This window comes from Podarcis liolepis (assembly GCF_965112155.1).
Source record: "Podarcis liolepis genome assembly, chromosome: 12".
Taxonomy (NCBI): domain Eukaryota; kingdom Metazoa; phylum Chordata; class Lepidosauria; order Squamata; family Lacertidae; genus Podarcis; species Podarcis liolepis.
This window is the reverse complement of record NC_139563.1, coordinates 546,512-567,921: the sequence shown is the minus strand read 5'-3', so window position 1 is coordinate 567,921 and position 21,410 is coordinate 546,512. Positions and strand designations below refer to the sequence as shown.

The 21,410-nt window shown below is 52.8% G+C and overlaps 1 protein-coding gene across 1 annotated transcript; it reads left to right on the top strand.

Moving 5' to 3' along the window:
* The first annotated feature begins 141 nt into the window (after positions 1 to 141).
* On the top strand, positions 142 to 18,087 carry LOC310690265 (diamine oxidase [copper-containing]-like). The gene is made up of 5 exons (XM_083468959.1): positions 142 to 191; positions 11,171 to 12,701; positions 14,795 to 15,083; positions 16,508 to 16,640; positions 17,110 to 18,087. The coding sequence occupies exons 2-5, from the start codon at positions 11,177 to 11,179 to the stop codon at positions 17,386 to 17,388; spliced, it is 2,226 nt and encodes a 741-aa protein (XP_083325085.1). The 5' UTR covers positions 142 to 191; positions 11,171 to 11,176; the 3' UTR covers positions 17,389 to 18,087.
* The last annotated feature ends 3,323 nt before the right edge of the window (positions 18,088 to 21,410 follow it).

The following is a 21,410-nucleotide window of genomic DNA, read 5'->3' as shown; positions in this document are numbered from 1 at the left end:
AGCGCCCCCCACCTCCAGGCACCTGCTACTCAGCCCCCCCCCCACTGCCTAGCAGCAGCCAATCGCTGCCTCTCTCGGCCAGCCTTCCCCGCCCCTCCCTCCTTCTCCCAGGTATGATAACTCCGGGCTCCCCGCAGGAGTACCCAGCCTGAGCAGCCCTGAGAGGAGAGCAGAGCCCAGGAGCTGGACAGGTAAGGGGCACCTCTAGGGAGGGGGCTCCGGGGATCCTAACTCAGAGCCAGGGCTGCACCCCTGCTCCAGAAGTGCCCCCCCGGGGCAGCACAGAGGGGCAAGGAGGGTCAAAGCTCCAGGGAGGGCATTTGTCTGGTTTCCTTAGGGCACCTTCCCTCCTGCCAAGGCCACGATGCCCCACATGGCACGGGAGTCTGTGGTCTTCTGTCCCAGAGGGGGCTCAATCCTGAGATGCAAGCAGACGGGTTTTCTCTAATATGCCAGTGCTGCCCTGTTAACACTGGGATTTGCAGGCCCTTCCAAAACCCACCTGGGCCTCCCCCTCCCACCTTTGTCCCTCTGCTGTCACCCCGTTTCTCCCCCCCCCCCCCCCGCTGCTGGTCTGACCCCGGAGGCATCTGAGGGGGACATGGTCTGGGGATCCCACTTGCTTCGGAGCCACGCTTTCTGGTTCAAAGACTTCCAGCTATTACTCAGGGCTGAGAAAAAGGCACTCTGCACGTGCTCGGGGGGGACACCCCTTCCTGGATGTATTTGTTATTTCTATAGCACTTCAGAGTTCCGCAAAAGCGAAGAGCCAGGCAGGCCCTCCAAAAATATCTCGTGGCCCGTTGCAAAGTGGCGACCCTGCCGTCAGAGCGGATTCTTGGCAGCCGCTCTACGAGGCTGGAAGAGGGAGAGGCGAGGCAGTGCGTGGCCGGGGGTGAGCTAGATGGCCCTTGGGGTCCCTTCCGACTCTATGATTCCCTGAGACCCTCCAGGCCTCCTTTTCCCACTACGACCCTCCCCAAGAACTCCGTTTCACCCGCTATCAAAGTAAAGATTCCGGCCGCAGCGGCTCAGCTCTGACCAGGCGGCGCTGCCAGGCAGTTCACATTCAGCAAAGCGGGAGAGGAGGTTTTGCCAAGCCTGGCGCTCGGCTCCGTCGGGTGGGTTGTGGTTGCTAAAAGGGGCGGCCCAAAGCTGAGCTTCCCTGGCCGAACTGCTCAGCTCTGCTTCGCGGTGCCACCATGGGGAGAATTTCTCCCACCGCAAGTAGCGGGGGTGGGGCTGATCCAGACTTGGGATGGCAGCATGCAAGGCAGGGAAGGGTTAAAGACTCTCTAGCCCTCCCTTTGTGGGCGCTGCTCCCCCCCGCGCCAAAAAACCCCCATTCGGACGATAGCTACTTGTAGGGAGGTTTCCATGTCCAAACTGGATCGGAGACTTCACCCTTAATTAAAAGCAGAATTTTCTGCTGGCTCTTGACGACTTCGAGTGGGACAGGCCCTGCCTTCCACGCGGAAAGAAGATCCCGGGTTCACTCATAGAATCATAGAGTTGGAAGAGACCCCAAGGGCCATCGAGTCCAACCCCCTGCCAAGCAGGAAACACCATCAGAGCACTCCTGACATATGGTTGTCAAGCCTCTGCTTAAAGACCTCCAAAGTAGGAGACTCCACCACACTCCTGGGCAGCAAATTCTACTGTCAAACAGCTCTGACTGTCAGGAAGTTCTTCCTAATGTTTAGGTGGAATCTTCTTTCTTGTAGTTTGGATCCATTGCTCCGTGTCCGCTTCTCTGGAGCAGCAGAAAACAACCTTTCTCCCTCCTCTATGTGACATCCTTTTATATATTTGAACATGGCTATCATATCACCCCTTAACCTCCTCTTCTCCAGGCTAAACATGCCCAGCTCCCTTAGCCGTTCCTCATAAGGCATCGTTTCCAGGCCTTTGACCATTTTGGTTGCCCTCCTCTGGACACGTTCCAGTTTGTCAGTGTCCTACTTGAACTGTGGTGCCCAGAACTGGACACAGTACTCCAGGTGAGGTCTGACCAGAGCAGAATACAGTGGCACTATTACTTCCCTTGATCTAGATCAGGGGTCTGCAACCCGCGACTCCGGAGCCGCATGTGGCTCTTTTACACCTTTGCCGCGGCTCCGGGGTGGATACTAGCGAGGGGAGGAGGCGCATTGTGCACCCTGACACTCCCCACTGTGGTGGGCGCTGTACTGGCTGTGACGTCGCATGGGGGCGGTGCATGCGTTAGTCATGCACCTTCCCAACGTCACCTTCCCGCCCGCTGTCAGATCGGAGGGCAGCGGTGCTCATGCTTTAAATGTCGCAATGGTTTTGCAGCTCACAGTTGTTGCTTTTTCATCGGAAATGGGTCCAAGTGGCTCCTTTTGTCTTAAAGGTTGCAGACCCCTGATCTAGATGCTATACTCCTATTGATGCATCCCAGAATTGCATTGGCTTTTTTAGCTGCCACGTCACACTGTTGGCTCATGTCAAGTTTGTGGTCAACCAAGACTCCTAGATCCTTTTCACATGTACTGCTCTCAAGCCAGGTGTCCCCCATCTTGTATTTGTGCCTCTCATTTTTTTTGCCCAAGTGCAAGACTTGACATTTCTCCCTGTTAAAATTCATCTTGTTTGTTTTGGCCCAGTTCTCTAATCTGTCAAGGTCGTTTTGAAGTGTGATCCTGTCCTGAGCCACCCCTCCCAGTTTGGTGTCATCTGCAAATTTGATCAGGATGCCCTTGAGTCCATCATCCAAGTCATTGATGAAGATGTTGAATAAGACCGGGCCCAAGACAGAACCCTGTGGCACCCCACTAGTCACTCTTCTCCAGGATGAAGAGGAACCATTGATGAGCACCCTTTGGGTTCGGTCAGTCAGCCAGTTACAAATCCACTGAGTGGTAGCATAGTCAAGACCGCATTTTACCAGCTTCTTTACAAGAATATCATGGGGCACCTTGTCAAATGCCTTGCTGAAATCAAGGTAGGCTACATCCACTGCGTTCCCTTCATCTACCAGGCTTGTAATTCTGTCAAAAAACGAGATCAGGTTAGTCTGACATGACTTATTTTTCAGAAATCCATGCTGACTATTGGTGATCACAGCATTCCTTTCTAGGTGCTCACAGACTGTTTGCTTAATGATCTGCTCCAGAATCTTCCCTGGTATTGATGTCAGACAGACTGGGCGGTAATTATTTGGGTCCTCTCTTTTCCTCTTTTTGAAAATAGGGACAACATTTGCCCTCCTCCAGTCTGCCGGGACTTCGCCTGTTCTCCAGGAATTCTCAAAGATGACTGCCAGTGGTTCTGAGATCACATCTGCCAGTTCTTTTCATACTCTTGGATGCAGTTCATCTGGCCCTGGAGACTTGAATACATCTAAACTAGCCAAGTATTCTTGTACTATCTCCTTAGTTATTCTGGGCTGTGTTTCCTTTGCTGAATCATTTGCTCCAAATTCTTCAGGTCGGGCATTGTTTTCTTTATCGGAGAAGACTGAGGCAAAGAAGGCATTGAGGAGTTCAGCCCTTTCTGTGTCCCCTGTTTGCATTTCACCATCTTCTCCTCTGAGTGACCCCACTGTTTCTTTGTTCTTCCTTTTGCTACGAACATACCCATAAAAGCCTTTTTTGTTGCTTTTAACCTCTCTAGCAAGCCTGAGTTCATTCTGTGCTTTAGCTTTTCTGACTTTGTGTCTACACGTGCTGGCTATTTGTTTGAATTCCTCTTTGGTGGTTTCCCCCCTTTTCCATTTTTTGTACACATCCTTTTTTAATCTTAACTCAGTTAAAAGTTCTTTAGATAGCCACCCTGGCTTCTTTAGGCACCTTCCATGTTTCCGTCTCATTGGTATTGCCTGACGTTGCGCTTTTATTATCTCCCTCTTAACAAACTCCCAGCCATCATGAACTCCCTTTCCTTTTAGTATTACTGTCCATGGGATCTCACCCAGCACTTCCCTAAGTTTTATGAAGTCGGCTTTCTTAAAGTCAAGAAATTGAGTCCTAGTATGCTTGGCTGCTCCTTTCCGCTGTATAGTAAACTTCAGAAGAGCATGATCACTCGCGCCTAATGATCCTTCCACTTCTACCCCACTAACCAGGTCATCAACATTGGTTAGGACCAGATCTAAAATGGCTGTTCCTCTTGTTGCTTCTCCCACTTTCTGGACAATGAAGTTGTCTGCAAGGCCAGTGAGGAATCTGTTTGACCTTATGCTCTTGGCTGAGTTTGACATCCAACAAATATCCGGGTAATTGAAGTCCCCCATTACTACTATCTCCCTTCCTTTTGCATGCTTGGCCATCTGTTCCAGGAAGGCATCATCTATGTCCTCCGTTTGGCTTGGGGATCTATAGTAAACTCCCACAATGAGGTCTCTGTTATTCTTCTCTCCCTTAATTTTGACCCAAATGCTCTCACTTTGGCTTTGAGGTTCTAAATCTTGGATCTCTTCACAGGTATACACATCCCTGACATATAACGCCACTCCTCCTCCTTTCTTGTCTGGTCTGTTTCTCTGAAATAGATTGTATCCCCCCATTATTACATTCCAATCGTGGGACTTATCCCACCAGGTTTCAGTGATGCCTATTATGTCATATTTAGTTTGCTGTACCAAGAGCTCAAGCTCATCTTGTTTATTTCCCATGCTTTGCGCATTAGTGTACAGACATTGAAGTCCATTAATCATTCCCCCGTGTCTCTTATTTAAGGATTTTTTCCTCCCACCACTAGGTCTACGTGCTGTTTGCTCCATTTGGTCTATGGCATTTGGATGATCATCTTCATCAACTGATAGACTCCTACCTTCAGGAGCACTGTCTCCCTCCCCCACATTAGTCAGTTTAAAGCCCTCCTGATGAGGTTTCTGAGATTTTTGGCAAAAACATTTCTCCCAACCGTTGTGAGGTGCAGCCCATCACTTGCCAGAAGTCCATCTTCAAGAAACTGCAGTCCGTGATCTAAGAATCCAAACCGTTCCTGTTTACACCATTTACGAAGCCAGCTGTTCACTTCCACTATTTTCCCCCTCTCTCCCTGGGCCACGTCGTTCAACTGGGAGGACAGATGAGATGACAATTTGTGCATTTAGTTGCTTCAATTTCCTGCCGAGAGCCTCGTAGTCTCTTTTGATCTTCTGGAGGCTATTGCTTGCAGTGTCATTGGTTCCCACATGAACCAAGAGGATGGGGTATTTGTCAGTGGGTTTTGATTCCTTGCAGTCGTTCAGTTACATCTTGGATCTTAGCCCCGGGGAGACAGCACACTTCCCGAGACATCTTGTCAGGCCCACAGATCACTGCTTCTGTTCCCCTCAGTAGGGAATCCCCTATCACCACTACACGCCTCCTCTTAGGTTGTCACATATTCCACGCGGCGTTTTCAGCAAAACACTAAGAGTTCCTGGTTTTTCAGTGCAGTCCTTTTTAATGTGAGCTATATACAGGCATTTACAAAAGAAACAGTCCATACAGAGTACTTACAAACGAATACTCTCCACCACAGCACCACCACACTACAGCACAACCACCACACCCCCTGTTAAACAGGCTTTCCTTTTTAAAACAGGTGATAGCCAATTACACTAATCACACTCCTGCTGAGTCACTCTGACCCAGCAGAGTATTGCATCATCCTGTTGAAGCCTGCAGACTTATCCAGTATCCTGCGAATCCCAACACTCCTCCTTAAGTCAAAGGCTTGAGACCCAATAATTCTCTTAAGTCTCGAAATTTAGGAGCATCCAAACATTTTGTATACAAATCTGCCACATTACATTTTGTGTTACAGTGCTGTACCTTTAACACATTTCTTTCCAAAGCATTTTTCACATTTCCGTATCTTATAGCAATATGTTTGCTCTTGCTTTTAAAGTTCTGTTGGTTGGCAAGCTGTTGTGCAGCCATGTTGTCACTTAGCACAGTGATTGGCATTTCAGAAGGTATTCCAAGCTCTTTTGTTAGGCAAGCAAACCACTCTATTTGTGATACACATTCGCTTATGGCTGAGTACTCTGCTTCACAAGTACTTGTGGCAACAAATGTTTGTTTTTGGGATTTCCACTGAACCAGGGCATTTCCAATATATATGGCATAGCCAGTGGTAGACTTTCCATTTTCTCTGTCTCCCCAGCTGGCATCAGCGTATGCATACACTTGCTGATCATATCCTGTATCCAGCACCAGTTTGTAATCTTTTGTGCCTTTCAGATACCTTAGGATTCTTTTAAGTGCTACCCAATCTCTCTGAGCCGGGTCTGCACTTCTTTGGCTTAACATGTGCACTGCCAATGTTATGTCGGGTCTTGTCCAACAACTTAAATATAACAGAGAACCCAACAGAGAATGAAACGCTGTTGCATTCTCACATTTTTGCCCTTCTGGTTCATGTTTGTACCGGGTAGATATGGGAGTGTCAACCTCATTTGCCCTCTCCATTCCATATGTCTTCAGCAACTTTTCGATTTTTTCCTTCTGACTCAGAGAGTAAACACCCTCTTCATTTCTCTGAACCTCTACTCCTAAGTAATTCCGAATCTCTCCCAAATACTTCAGTTTGTATTTGTTACCTAGGCTGTTTATAAACCAAGACACTTGCTTTTGTGCAGTTGTTATTAGACAGATATCATCAACATACAAAAGTAAATAACAAACACTTCCTTGCACCATTGCTGAATATAAACAGGAATCAGCCAGGCTTTGTTTGAATCCCATCTTTTTCAAAGTTGTGTCTATGCATTCATGCCATAGACGTGAACTTTGGTGTAAACCATATAGTGCCCTTTGCAGTTTTAACACCATACTGTCTTTTTCTAGCTCATAACCTGGTATTTGCTGTAAATATACCTCGGCGTCAATAGGAGCATTTAAATATGCTGAGGCAACATCAAAATGATTAACTTTTAACCCTCTCAGACTTGCCATTGCTAAAACTGATTTTACTGTTTCAGCCTTTGCTGTTGGGGCAAACACTTCATCATAATGTATCATTTTCCTCTGTGTAAAGCCCCGTGCAACCAACCTGGCTTTCCTCTGACAACTACCATCAGCCAGCTTTTTCACTTTAAAAACCCACTTACAGCTTATGGGCTTTTTACCTTCAGGCAATTCTGTAGGTACACATTGTTGTTTAGCAGAGAGTTATACTCTGCCTGCATTGCCTTTAACCACGCCTCTTTCTCTAGAGTAGGTAACTCTTGCACTTCTTCAAAGTTTTCTGGCTCAGTTACACAAACCTGGTTTATGGTGGCTGGGAACCCATAACGGTCTGGAGGTTGACCTTTATTACTTCTTGCAGACCTCCTTGGTTCATTAATCTCACCCCCTGGGCTACCTTCAGGACTGCTTTTGGGGTGGATTGACTCTGTAGATCTACCTCCTCCTTTCCCTGTTGCACTTTCTTCTCTCCCCTGCTCCATGCTAGCAGCTGGAAAAAAATTCTCAACCTTTACTTCCTCCCTTTCAGTTTCTCTGGGAGAGCTGCCAATTCTTAGCTTCGTTTCAGCTGCCTTATCAGGTATGCTCGGCAGTAAAACTTTCTGGCAGCAGGTTTGCATGTATCTTGGGCCAATTTCTTTGCTCATTAAAGCTGGCTGATCGACTATAATTCAAAAGGTTTTTATCATCTTCAAACCTGTAGGCTTTCGTACCACTTTCATACCCAAGAAATAGCAACTGCTGTGCCCTTTTCCCACCTTTTCTTCGGTTTTTCACAGGTATGTCAACCCATGCCTTTGTCCCAAAGATTCTTAAATGTTGCAAACTGGGACTTTTGTTATAGAGAATTTTATAGGGTATGTCATCTAGTACCCTTGACAACAAGCGATTCCCAATATAATTCGCAGTTTTAATACTCTCAGCCCAGTACTTAATTGGAAGATTTGCATCTTCTAACAATGCTTTCATTTGTGTCCGCAAGACACCTCCCCTACGCTCTGCTACTCCGTTCTCCTGAGGCGTGGCCACATTGGTAAGCCTATGTTTAATCCCTTGGGAACCCAACCAGTTTCTTAGGGAGCTTGCCATAAACTCCCCTCCCCTGTCTGATTGAATAGAGGACACCTTTTCACCAAGTTGCCTTTCTACCCTTCTTACCCAGAACTTCAAAGTTTGGGCAACGTCAGACTTTTGCTTTAATGGATAGACCCAGCCAAATCTAGAAAAATCATCCACTAGGATTAAACAATACTTGTTGTGGGAGACACTTGGTGGGAAAGGACCAGTTACATCTGCATGGATCAACTCCAGTGGTTTTTTGGTTTCTCTCTGGCTTGCTCTTGCTACTGGGCAAGCCCTGCTTTTAACCTCCTTGCAGATATTGCAGTCTAAGTAATTATCACAACTTTTTATGTTTTTCATCCCCCCACACAACTCCAGTGTTTTGTTTAGCACCTTATAGCTAGCATGAGCCAGACGCCTGTGCAGGAGATGAATACACATATCATGGGTCGGGACATTTTGCACATTCGCAACCTTAGACTCACACTGCAGTACATACATATTAGTTCCAAGGCTAGCATTTGCCAACACTGCCCCATTTTGCTTTATCTGGCACTGATCTCCCACAAAATTTACTTCAAAGCCTGCTTTTGCCAAATCAGGAATGCTCAGGAGATTGTTTTGCAAACTAGGCACACACAACACATTCCTGAATGTGTGTCCCAGCTGTGGGAACACAACCTCCCCCTCACAAACCACATTAGCTTTCTGGCCCGTAGCAAGACTTACATGTTTTTTGTTTGAAGCCCTAGCATCAGTTAGCAATCCTTTTCTTTTACAAAAGGTTTGAGAAGCTCCACTGTCCAGAACCCACAGCTCCTCATTTTCTTGACCATCTGCAGACACCCAAGCAGTAGACTCCCTCTGCTGCCACTTGTGCTTCCACTGTTTTTGTTGTTTTCTTGGGCAGTCCCGCAGCAGATGTCCACTGGACTTGCAGCAAAAACCTTTTTACTTTGTTGACCACCGGCTGGTCTGCAGCAGCTCCTCCTGGCTGTTTCTCTGGCTCCCGACACCTCTGCTCTTCCCGGCTGTTGTTCCCTCTGGGATGCTCCAACAGCTGGGCTGAGGTCATCTTTCGCTCTGCACGCCTGTCCTCCTCTGCATACAACCGTCCGGTCATGTATTCCAGAGTCAGCTTATCAGTCTCTACAGACTCGAGGGAGTTGACCAGCATATCATAGCTGTCATCAAGGGAACTCAGGACTATAAAGACCTTGTCCTCTTCCCCCACAGGCCTCCCTCTTAAGGCTAGCTCCTGGAAACAGCCTGTTAGGAATTTTAGGTGGTTTACCAGGGAGTCCCCCGGTTTCTTCCGACACCGGTACAGTCTCCTGGTCAGTGTTACCAGTGAGCCAGCTGTCTCTCGCACATGGACAGCCTTGAGCGCATTCCACGCCTCACTTGCCATCACCTTATCAGCTACGTAGACTAGCTGGCTATCGTCCACTCCAAGGATGATCGTAGCCAAAGCTTTCCAAGGATGATCGTAGCCAAAGCTTTCTCATCCTTTTCATCCTCCTCAGGGGGCTGCGGTGGCTCTTCCACCACTTTCCACAGGCGCTCACGCTTGAGGAAGTGTTGCATGCGGACCGACCAGATGCTGTAGTTCGTGGCCGTCAGCTTCTCCAGCAACACGCCAGTTCTGGACTGCTCCATCCCTGCAGTTCACCTCCAGCACCCACGGCTAGATAACTGCCACCTGTACTCTTGCGCAGCGGAAGTGTGCTGGGCCCATAACCCTGTCGTGTATTCCATGTGGCATCTTCAGCAAAACACTAAGAGTTACTGGTTTTTTCAGTGCAGTCCTTTTTAATGTGAGCTATATACAGGCATTTACAAAAGAAACAGTCCATACAGAGTACTTACAAACGAATACTCTCCACCACAGCACCACCACACTACAGCACAACCACCACACCCCCTGTTAAACAGGCTTTCCTTTTTAAAACAGGTGATAGCCAATTACACTAATCACACTCCTGCTGAGTCACTCTGACCCAGCAGAGTATTGCATCATCCTGTTGAAGCCTGCAGACTTATCCAGTATCCTGCGAATCCCAACATAGGTTTGGTCGGGGTTCTTCCATGAGCTGTCCGTTCCAAGGTCGCCTGCACATTCCCTGAGGACTGACTTTGCTGCTCGTCTTCATATACCTGATCGACTGTAATGAGGGAGAGATCCTCAAATGGAGTCTGCTCTTCATCTTCCATGCTAGGGGAGAGGACCTCAAAGCGATTGTGTATTTCTAAACAATCAGAGTGAACCCTGGGCCTCCTACTTCTTTGAGTCACGTTTCTCCATATATCTGGCTCCTGTGTTGGTGAACTAGCCTCCTTCTCAGGGGTGTCCCCTGTCTCCTCCTTGGTGGAGACGGTGTGCTCTGTTGCTTCCAAGAAGAGCTCCAGCTCTCTAATTCTTTGGAGCGTAGCTACACGTTCCTCCAGTTGCTGCACTCGGCAAGGGCATCTCCAACTTGGGATGAGCAAGACCCTTGCTTGATACGGGGCAGGTTTTAATAGGTAGGAGACGATATACAAATTCGATTTATCCCTCCAGGCACCCACATTTGTGGGCTGAGTAGCGTTAAACACCCCCCCCCCCTTAGCAGCAGAATTGAAGAAGGTTGTGGAGCCGTCTATTTAGCCGGCTAGGTTGCGAGCTGGCTCTCCCTTTTCATGTACCCGACTCTACCAATTACATTTTCTGTGGTCTGAGTCTCTGCTAAGTAGCAAGAACATCCTTGCTGGACTGCCATCTCCCACACTTGAGACCCCGAGAGCTGCGGCTGCCACTCAGTGTAGCCAAGACTAAGAAGAAGAAGAAGAAGAAGAAGAAGAAGAAGAAGAAGAGATTGGATTTGATGTCCCGCCTTTCACGCCCCTTAAGGAGTCTCAAAGCAGCTCACAATCTCCTTTCCCTTCCTCCCGCACAACAAACACTCTGTGAGGTGAGTGGGGCTGAGAGACTTCAAAGAAGTGTGACTGGCCCAAGGTCACCCAGCAGCTGCAGGTGGAGGAGCGAGGAATCAAACCCGGTTCCCCAGATTACGCGGCCACCTCTCTGAACCACTACACCACACTCCAGAGTCAGACTCTGGAGAAAGACTGGGGCCCCGGATCCTGCCCCGACCCCACTTGCTGACGCCTCCCCCCTTTCTGATGCCTCCCTCTTTCTCCCGCAGGGCGAGATGTGGTCCTCTGCTTTGGCCGTCTTCGGCCTCCTGGCCGCGGCCGCCTCCGGGGAACCCCCGCAGCGCCACGACGGGGTCTCCATCTTCTCCGACTTGACTCCGGCAGAGCTGCGGGCCGTCCGCGACTTTCTGCTGGGCCGGCCCGAGCTGGGCCTCCAGGCGGATCCAGCCCCCTCCCTGGCCAAGAACAGCCTGTTCCTGGTGGAGCTCTTGACCCCGAAGAAAGGGCGCGCCTTGCAGTACCTGGAGTCCGGGGAGTCCCGCCCCCAACGCCGGGCCAGAGCCGTGGTCTTCTTCGGGGCCGAGGCGCAGCCCAATGTCACCGAGTACGTGGTGTGGCCCCTGCCCGCGCCCACCTCCTACCGGCCCTGGGGGAAGCCGGCGCCCTTCGCGGCGCGGCCGATGTCGCAGCTGGAGTTCGGGCTGCTCTCGCAGCGGCTGGCGGACTGCTTGGCTCCGCTGCAGCAGTTCCTGCTGGACGCCTCGGGCTTCGGCTTCGGGAACTGCGGCGACCGGTGCCTGACCCTGACGGAGGTGGCCCCGCGGGGCCTGGCCTCGGGCGAGCGCCGCACTTGGCTGATACTCCAGCGCTTTGTGGAGGGCTTCTTCCTGCACCCGGTGGGCCTGGAGGTCCTGCTCGACCACCGGGAACTTGACCCGAGCCTCTGGCAGGTGCAGAAGCTGTGGTACAACGGGCGCTACTTCAGCAGCGCTGAGGAGCTGGCCCAGCTCCACGCCTCGGGCGCCGTGCCTGTCGTGCCTCTGCCGCCGCACCCGGACGAGAGCCTCTTCTCCACCTTCGTGCCGCGGGGGAGCTTCTCGGCGGGGCCCCCGACGGACGCGCACGGCGCCAAGGTGTGCGAGCCGCAGGGCCGCCGCTACTGGGTGGAAGGAAACCTGGTGGAGTACAGCGGCTGGAGCCTGGCCTTCCGCCTGCGCTCATCCACGGGGCTGCAGCTCTTCGACGTGCGCTTCAACGGGGAGCGCGTGGCCTACGAGGTGAGCGTGCAGGAAGCCGTCGCCATCTACGGGGGGAACACGCCGGCCACCATGCAGACCAAGTACATCGACGTGGGCTGGGGCATGGGCTCCGTGACGCACGAGCTGGCGCCCGGCGTCGACTGCCCCGAGGGGGCCACCTTCCTGGACGCCCACCACCTGTACGACGCCCCGGGACCCGTGCACTTCCCGCGTGCCCTCTGCATCTTCGAGCTGCCCACGGGGGTCCCTCTGCGCCGCCACTTCGACAGCAACTTCCGTGGTGGCTCCCACTTCTACGCGGGACTCGAGGGTGCTGCGCTGGTCCTGCGCACCATCTCCACCGTCTACAACTACGACTACATCTGGGACTTCCTGCTCTACCCCAACGGGGTGCTGGAGACCAAGGTGCACGCCACGGGCTACCTGCACACCTCGTTCTACACGCCCGAGGGGCTCCGCTACGGGAACCGCCTGCAGGAACACCTGCTGGGCAACATCCACACGCACCTGGTGCACTACAAGGTCGACCTGGACGTTGCAGGTGGGGCCCTCGCTCGCTCGCTCGCAGAAAGGGGCACGGGGGGAGTCGGGGAGTCCCTAAGCCCAGTCCATCCTCAGTCGCAAGAGTCTCCCTTCCCCCTTTCCAGTCACGGAACAGGCCGAGCTCCGAGGAATTGCCCCTGTTTGCAGCTGTGGCTGCTTTTATAGCACCGTAGAGGCGGAAGGGACCCCCAGGGTCATGTAGTCCGACCCCCTGCAATGCAGGAATCACAGAACCCTCGGCAGGGGTGACTCCACGTCTCCCACGAAGGAGAGCCCGCCGCCTCCCAAGGGTGTCCGTTCTGCTGTCGAGCATCCCTTGCCATCAGGGTCACGTCTGAAGAAGAGCCAGGCGCCCCCCCCCCGTCGGGGAAAGGGAGGGGCGGCTGTGATGTTCTCGCAAGCCGCTCTCCTCGCCCCTCGCCCAGAGTCTCAGGGGGCAAGAGGCGCCTCGTTCTGTCCTCAGGCAACCCCGGGAGATACGCTGGACTCTCAAAGGCCAAGCGGGGAGGGGGCTCTGTGGCCAAGCCCCATCCTTGACCCCCGGCAGAGGAGCTCGAAGGCAGGCAGGCAAGGGGGAGGTCCCAGCCTCTGCCTCCAAGCGCCAGAACGAGCTGCCCCCCCCCGCTTCCCAGTCACTCTGGAGGCTCCATCGCAAGGTCTATAGAACAGAGCAGAGGGGTCTCCCCGCCCCCAACTCCATTTCTTGAATTTGTAGGGCAGCAGTTACCAATTTTTTTGGGGGGGGCGCCCGCTTGGTTCCATCAACTTACTCCCCGTGCCCCCTACCCTACAAAAAGCATTATATTCAGAATATTGGCCTGCGCAACCATCTCAGGAAGATAAGCATAGAATCAGGGAATGACAGAGTTGGAAGGGACCCCGACGGTCATCTAGTCCAACCCCCTGCAAGGCACAACGTAATAAATGTGGGAATGTTCTGGGGTGCAGGAGAGGATATATTGACTAATTATATCCTTATCCAACTTGTGCTAACAAGTTCCCAAAATATCAGCAGAGTTTATAGACATTCCCCTTTAAGTTTGCAATGGTAACGTGTGCACAGGTTCGCTAGAACCTCTATAATAATTACCCTGGTAATTTCCCCTTTTGTTCCCTCTTAAAATACAAGACACGACACAGTCTTTATAAAAGTATAAAAGAGTTTACTCACATTCTGTTCACAATATGATCCCAGAAGGCAGACAGGCTTAAAAAGGTTACATATATTTAGAATCTATCTTGTTGCAAGATAGTCCTTATCTCCTCTCTTGGCTGAGGCCAAGAGGGCATCTTTAGATGCTTCCTCATCGAAGGAAGATGGCAGAGAGAGAGAGATGGCTGCCTGCCCTGTGCTTTTGTCATTACCTGCACAGGTGAGGCCACACCCACCTCTGGTCACAGGCGGAGGAAGTCCGTCCCCAGGACGGTATCTGAAGAAGTGTGCATGCACACGAAAGCACATACCAAGAACTAACTTAGTTGGTCTTTAAGGTGCTACTGGAAGGAATTTTTTTATTTTGAGTATGGCAGACCAACACGGCAAACTATCTGTAACCGTCCCCAGGAAGTTTACCTGCTTGCTGGACAGACATCCCTCCCCATGTTCTAACATGTACACTCTAGGAATGTTGTCATTGACTGCTCCTGTGTTTACATCCCACAATAAAATTCAAACAGGGACAATTCATTGCACATTTACGCAAACTCCGATAAAAACGGATTAGTTTAACCAATTCCACAAAATCGGTGCGCTTCATTCAGCGACTGCAGCTTTTCCAAGCCTGGTGGTTTGCAGCTGCAGCGCCCCCTGCCCCGTTGCGCCCCCAAGGCTTCCCGCTGCCCCCTTTGGCCACCCTTCTTGTGAGAGGGGAACCTTTTCCTCCCTCCTGGGGCTGGAGCGGCCCCCGCCGGCTCTCCTGGCCCGCTGCAAACTGCATGCCCCTCGGGGCAGAGGAGGAACCCTGGGGCTGGCCCCTTTGGCCGTGCCAGGCGCCCTCCTTGGCCTTAGCGAGCCCCCCTGCCCCCGCACCCTCAGGGCCCCCCCTGCCGCTTTCCTGACCCCCGTCCCCCCCCCCCGCTCTCCCCCTGCAGGCCTGGAGAACAGCTTCGAGACGCTGGACGTGGCTCTGGAGAACATCTCTCTGCCCTGGGAGCCGAGTCACCCGCTGGTGCAGCCGCGCCTGGAGCCTCAGCCGCGGCTCCGCGAGCGCCAGGCCGCCTTCCCCTTCGGCCAGCCGCTGCCCCGCTACCTGCTCTTCGGCAACCCGGCGAAGCCCAACCGCTGGGGCCACCGGCGCAGCTACCGCCTGCAGCTCAGCTCGCACGCCGACCGCGTCCTGCCCCGCGGCTGGCAGGAGGAGCGCGGCATCACCTGGAGCAGGTGAGCCCGGCAGGTGGGGCGGGCGGGCGGGGCAGGCAGGCGAGCTGGGACGCCGGGCGGGAGGGCAGCCCCCACCCCACTTCCCAGCCGAAGGGAGCGGCGGGTCGCCCACGCCTGGAGATTTCACCCCCCCGTCGGGGTCTGGCCAGAAAGAAGGCTGGAAACTGGGGGCAGGTGGGAGACAGGAATTGCTCGCGAGGAGCCGCTGCTGGCAGTGGCGTAGCGTGGGTTGTCAGCACCCGGGGCAAGGTAAGTAATTTGCGCCCCCTAACCCTAACCCCCAGATGTTGCGCCCGGTGCGGCTGGCCCCCCCTGCACCCCCCACGCTATGCCACTGGCTGCGGGACAGCCCCGTGGGGACGGTGCTGCTCTGGCGCTGGGCTGCTGCTTCATGGAATCATGGGATTCTAGCGTTGGAAGGGACCCCGAGGGTCAACTAGTCCATCCCCCAGCAAGGCAGGAATATGCAGCTGCCCCACATCAGGATGGAACCTGCAACCTTGGAATTATCAGCTCCTCTCTCTAACCAAGGCAGCTATTCAGGATTGAGCCTCATTAACCTGTAACCCCAAAATTAGGATCTCCTCCAAACTGGTGCCAAAGGTATGTCTTCGTTTTGTGCCCATTTGGACCGGAAATTCTGCATTTTGTACTCCCCCCCCCCAAAACTGAGTAATTAACATAGCAAACGGGGTTCCAGGTTAACACCCCAAAATCCAGCGTGGTCTGATTCCCCCAAAAAATTCAGGGTTACATTTCATTGAAGCTTGCTGCTTGCCCATCCGCTCCAGCCCCCTGTTCTCACTGTCACCGGCCAGATACCCCAATGGGGAACCTGCAGAGAGCCTCTCCCCCCTCCTGGCCTTCAGAATCATCTCTGCCTCTGAGTGTGGAGGGCAGAGCAGAGCCCCACTGGCTGGGAGCCGGCCCTAGATCTCTCCTCCTTGAGCTCAAGAATCCCTGATGAAATATCTGCTTACAATCCTCCAAGGAAGGAGAGCCCCCCACTTTCGAGGGAGCCTGCCCCCCTGTGGAACAGATGGGGAGAAGGGAGCCTCCTTGATTCAGCGCATGGGTAGGCAAACTAAGGCCCAGGGGCCAGATCCGGCCCAATCACCTTCTCAATCCGGCCCGCGGACGGTCCAGGAATTTTTACATGAGTAGAATGTGTGCTTTTATTGAAAATGCATCTCTGGGTTATTTGTGGGGCAGAGGAATTCGTTCATTGTTTTTTCCAAAATATAGTCCTGCCCCCCACAAGGTCTGAGGGACAGTGGACCAGCCCTCTGCTGAAAAGGTTTGCTGACCCCTGATCCAGCGGGCAGGAGGTGTTGGGCGCCTGGGTGTGGGCTGGCCTCTCTTTGATGGGGTGGGCTCAGGGGCACCCATGCCCCGGGGACTGAGGGGTCGTGTCCCTCTGGCAGGTACCCCTTAGCAGTGACCCAGCATCACGACAACGAGGACACCAGCAGCAGCCTCTACATCCAGAACGACCCCTGGAGACCCACGGTCAGCTTTGAGAACTTCCTCAAGAACGACGAGAGCCTGGAGAACCAGGTGAGGGCGGCCTGGGCGTGGGGGGCAGGAAGAGGAGCAGCAGGGCGGCTCACTTGGGATTTTGGGGGGGGAGCACACACGGAGATCCAGGCCAGGGCAGGCAGATTCATGCTCTAAACGGTCCTAAACGGCCTCGGTCCAGTATACTTGAACAAGCGTCTCCACCACAACCGTCCAGCTTTGAAGGTCTTCTGACGGTTCCCTCACTGCGAGAAGCCAAGTGACAGGGAACCAGGCAGAGGGCCTTCTCGGTGGTGGCACCCGCCCTGTGGAACACCCTCCCACCAGATGAACAACTATCTTTTAGAAGACATCTGAAGGCAGCCCTGTTTAGGGAAGCTTTTAATGTTTGATGCATTACTGTATTCTAATATTTTGTTGGAAGCCGCCCAGAGTGTCTGGGGAAGCCCAGCCAGATGGGCAGGGTATAAATAAGAAATTATTACGATTATTATTCTCCCTCCGGCAGGACCTGGTGGCCTGGGTGACGGTGGGCTTCCTCCACATCCCCCACTCGGAGGACATCCCCAACACGTCCACGCCGGGCAACGTGGTGGGCTTCTACCTGCGACCCTTCAACTTCTTTGACGAAGACCCCTCTGTGGCCTCGCGACGCACCGTCATCGTGCGCCCCTCTGAGCCGGGGGGCAGGTCTGGGGTGCATGTCCAGCGCTGGACCCCGGCCGACCCCATGCCCTGCGTCTCCCAGGAGCCCTTCAGCTACAATGGCACCTACTGGCAGGTGTAGCCCAGCCCCAGGCAGGATTGGCCCCATCTTCTTCCTCTCCACCCCTCAAACCCCAACCCCAGACATTGACCTCTCCTCCTCGGCAGCAGGTGTGCCAGCAGCTATTACTCACAGGAGCTAAGTAGAACCTCCATGTGCCACGAGGGTCTACCACTGAGCACTGTCCTCTGGGGACACAGAGCAGGGAGGAGGGCCTGATGCCCACAGGCCTAGCTTGTGGGGCTCCCCAGAGCACTGGGCGCTGGACTCAAGTGAGTTTTCCTGCTCCACTTAGTTATATGTAAAGGTCATAAAATAACTAGTTGACTAAGAGCACGAGAAGAGCATGTGCTGGATGAGGCCTGTGTCCCATCTGGTCCTGCACCCAGTTCTCCCAGTGGCCGACCAGGTGCCCTCAATGGGAAGCCCACTAGCAGGTTTCGAACTCAAGACCCTCTCCCCTCTTGTGGCTCCCGGCGACCGCTGTTCAGAAGCGCTGCTGCCTCTGAGTGTGGAGGGCAGAGCAGAGCCCTCCATGAATTGGTCTGACCCCCTTTTAAAGCCATCCAGCCCCCACAGTCTCCTGCCGCAGGGAGTCCCACGGTTTAACTTCTTGGATCCATCCTGATAACTATTTAATTAAAAGTCTTACGGTGACTCCAGTGGTTTTCTTCACCAGCTTCACACATCTGGAAGGGGGGGGAGCGAAATCCCTTTCCTGTCTCCTCCTCCTGTTTGCCAAGTTCACAGAAGAGTCCACCTCAGAGTCTTTCCCAAGCAGACGATGGATTTTAACTCTCAGAAGAGAGTCTTGCAATCCATCTGGGCAGTCCCTACATCAGACACCTGGGGGCGCTCAATAATCTCCCAGAAGAATCCCTATGGGGCAGTGGCTGACCTACATTTTAATAATAATAATAATAATAATAATAATAATAATAATAATAATAATAATAATAATATTTATACCCCGTCCTCCCCGGCCAGAGCTGGGCTCAGGGCAGCTAACACCAATAAAATTACAGTAAAAACATAATGGGGGGGGGACCAATTTAAAATACAAGTTAAAATGCAGTTTAAAATTCAGCCTCATTTTAAAAGTAGCCCATAGATCAAAACCGTCAGGGGAGGGGAACATAAGGGTCAGACTGAGTCCAAAGGCCAGGAAGAACAGCTCTGTCTTGCAGGGCCCTGGTCTCTTGGGACAGAGTGTTCCACCAAGTCGGGGCCAGTACTGAAAAGGCCCTGGCCCTTTTGAGACCAATCTAACCTCCTTGCGACTTGGGACCTCCAAAGTGTTGTCATTTGCGGACCTTAAGGTCCTCCGTGGGGCAGACCAGGAGAGGCAGCCCCATAGGCAGGGGGCTCCTGAAGCTTGAACTGACTCTCAAACTCTCAATTGAGTTGTGTGACTCCAACTGGGTCTTCCTGACCCCAAATTGTTAAGAAACGTGGACTCAAGTTGCTTCTGGAGGCCTGAGGCTGAAGCTCCATTTATTTCAGAGTAGATTCACCCCTGATATGGGAACCCCCTTTTAAGGCGGGGGTTTCCTGACAATGCCAAACTATTCAGGGTGGGGGGCAAAACTAAGAGGGTCTGTGGGGACCTCTCCAAACCGAGCGAATGGTCACCCAAAGGGCAAATGCAATTTTATGGGGTGTAGTGGTTGGAGAGTCAGGCCAGGACCTGGGAGGTTCAAATCCTCCCACTCAGCCATGAAGATCAGTGGGTGGCCTTGGGGCCCAGTAAGGCCTCATCCTGACCTATTTCATGGGGTGGTTGTGGGATAAGATGGGGAGGAGGAAAGCTAGGTATGCTGCTTGGAGGAAAAGCGAGATATAAATGCAACCCATCAATCAAATAAGTGACAAGTGACGCACTTTGGCCGCAAAGCCCTTGGCCCCTTCAGGCGAAGCCTTCTGAGGGGCTTCTTGTGGGAGTGGAATTGTAGAGCTGGAAGGGACCCCAAGGATCATCTAGCCCAACCCCCCGTTTGAAGGAATTTACTGGTTGGAAGGAATTCTATCAAGATTCTCTATTGCGTATGTACACGGTCATTGTGTTGCCTGGACGTTGCTGACGTTCTCTTTGCAACACAGGGCTGTGTTTGGTTACTTTTTGCTGTCCCAACTCCTGGGAAAGCAGGAATCTGCGTGAAAGGAATCCAACCTCTGCTTAAAAACCCTCCAGGAAGGAGGGTCCACCCCCTGCCAAGGGAGACCCTTCTTACTGGCGTTGAGTCGGAATCTCCTTTCTTGTAACTTGAGGCCATGGGTTCGACTCCTACCCTCTGGAGCAGAAAACAAGCTTGCTCCATCTGCCATGTGGCAGCCCTTGAGATATGGGAAGGTGGCTCTCCTGTCTCCCCTCAGTCTCCTCTTTTCCAAGCTAAACATACCCAACTCCTTCAACCGTTCCTCATCAGGCTTAGTTTCCAGACCCTTCATCATCTTGGTCGCCCTCCCTCACCCACCTTCCAGCTTGTCAACATCCTTCTTCAATTCTGAGCCCAGAACTGGACCCAGGACTCCAGGCGTGGTCTGACCAGGGCAGAAGAGGGAGGACGGACTAGGACCTCACTTGACCCGGACACAAGACCTCCCTCTGTTGATGCAGCAGAGAAAAGCATTCACCTTTTTTTTTTTTTGGCAAATTCGATGAGCATCTCCTCAATTCCTTCATCCAAATCATTTATAAAGACGTTGAACAACAATGGACCCAGGACAGAACTTTCACCCCCCCCCCCAATTTGTCACTTTTTCCAGGATGGAGGGCAGAGCATTGGGCTGTTAGCCCTCCCTAGCCCCTCCCTCCACAAATTCTCTTTTAACCCTTTCCTAGCGTTCCTGCTTAAAGGTAAAGGAACCCCTGACCATTAGGTCCAGTCGTGGCCGACTCTGGGGTTGCGGCGCTCATCTCGCTGTATTGGCCGAGGGAGCCGGTGTACAGCTTCTGGGTCATGTAGCCAGCAGGACTAAGCTGCTTCTGGCGAACCAGAGCAGCACACGGAAACGCCGTTTACCTTCCCGCCAGAGTGGTACCTATTGATCTACTTGCACCCTGACATGCTTTTGAACTGCTAGGTTGGCAGGAGCAGGGTCCCAAGCAACTGGAGCTCACCCCGTTGCGGGGATTTGAACCGCCGACCTTCTGATCAGCAAGTCCTAGGCTATGTGGTTTAACCCACAGCGCCACCCGCGTCCCGTGGCAATACTATTTGTGCAGAATAAACACCACACCATCAAACACAACCGGTCTTCCCTGCTGTTGCTGCTTCTCCTGTTTGTGGTCTGCAAATGACACGTCACTGTTAACAGAATCACAGACTGTGGAGTCCTCTAGTTCACCCCCTTGCAGCGCAGGCATCTCAGCCCAAGCATCCCTGACCGGTGGCCAGCCAACCTCTGCTTACAAACCTACAAGGAAGGAGAAGCCACTTCCTTCTCAGTCTCTTCCACTGATGATTCCCACAATTTGCCTTGTGTTTCCTTTGCATTGAAATTTCGCATTTGGCAAAAGGAGTCCAGTGAAGATCGCTGCCTGATGTCAAGTGGCAGGGAGTTCCAAAGTGTAGCTGCTGCCTCCCTGAAACATCAGTTTCTTACCAATGTGGAAGGGGTATAATGTGGTGCCTGCAAAAGTGCTAGTTTTTTCTTTTTTGGATCTGGTACTGGGGTCAAGTTGGTGGCAGGAGTGAGGTTGTATCCCTCCAAAAGTGGCTGTCCGGGTAAAAGGGGGGGGGGAGGCAGAGCTGCTGCGTTGACTCCTTCCGTATGGTGGTCAGGGGGCTTCCGTGGGCCCCCTCTGCCATCTCAGTCTGCCACCGCACTGAGTCTACGTAGGGAAAGGGCTTAGGGGTCTTGGTGGACCACAAGCTTCACATGAGTCCACCGTGTGCCCACCCTGCACCCTGCCAGCTCCCAGGAGCTCTGGGAGCGCCCCCCCCTCCAGGCACCTGCTACTCAGCCCCACCCACTGCCCAGCAGCAGCCAATCGCTGCCTCTCTCGGCCAGCCTTCCCCGCCCCTCCCTCCTTCTCCCAG

Excerpts from the sequence above, each read along its gene's own strand:
- LOC310690265 (XM_083468959.1), top strand. The coding sequence starts at position 11,177 with ATGTGGTCCTCTGCTTTGGCCGTCTTCGGCCTCCTGGCCGCGGCCGCC. Across the intron at positions 12,702-14,794 it reads GGTCGACCTGGACGTTGCAG|GCCTGGAGAACAGCTTCGAG; the intron begins GTGGGGCCCTCG and ends CTCCCCCTGCAG. Across the intron at positions 15,084-16,507 it reads CGCGGCATCACCTGGAGCAG|GTACCCCTTAGCAGTGACCC; the intron begins GTGAGCCCGGCA and ends TCCCTCTGGCAG.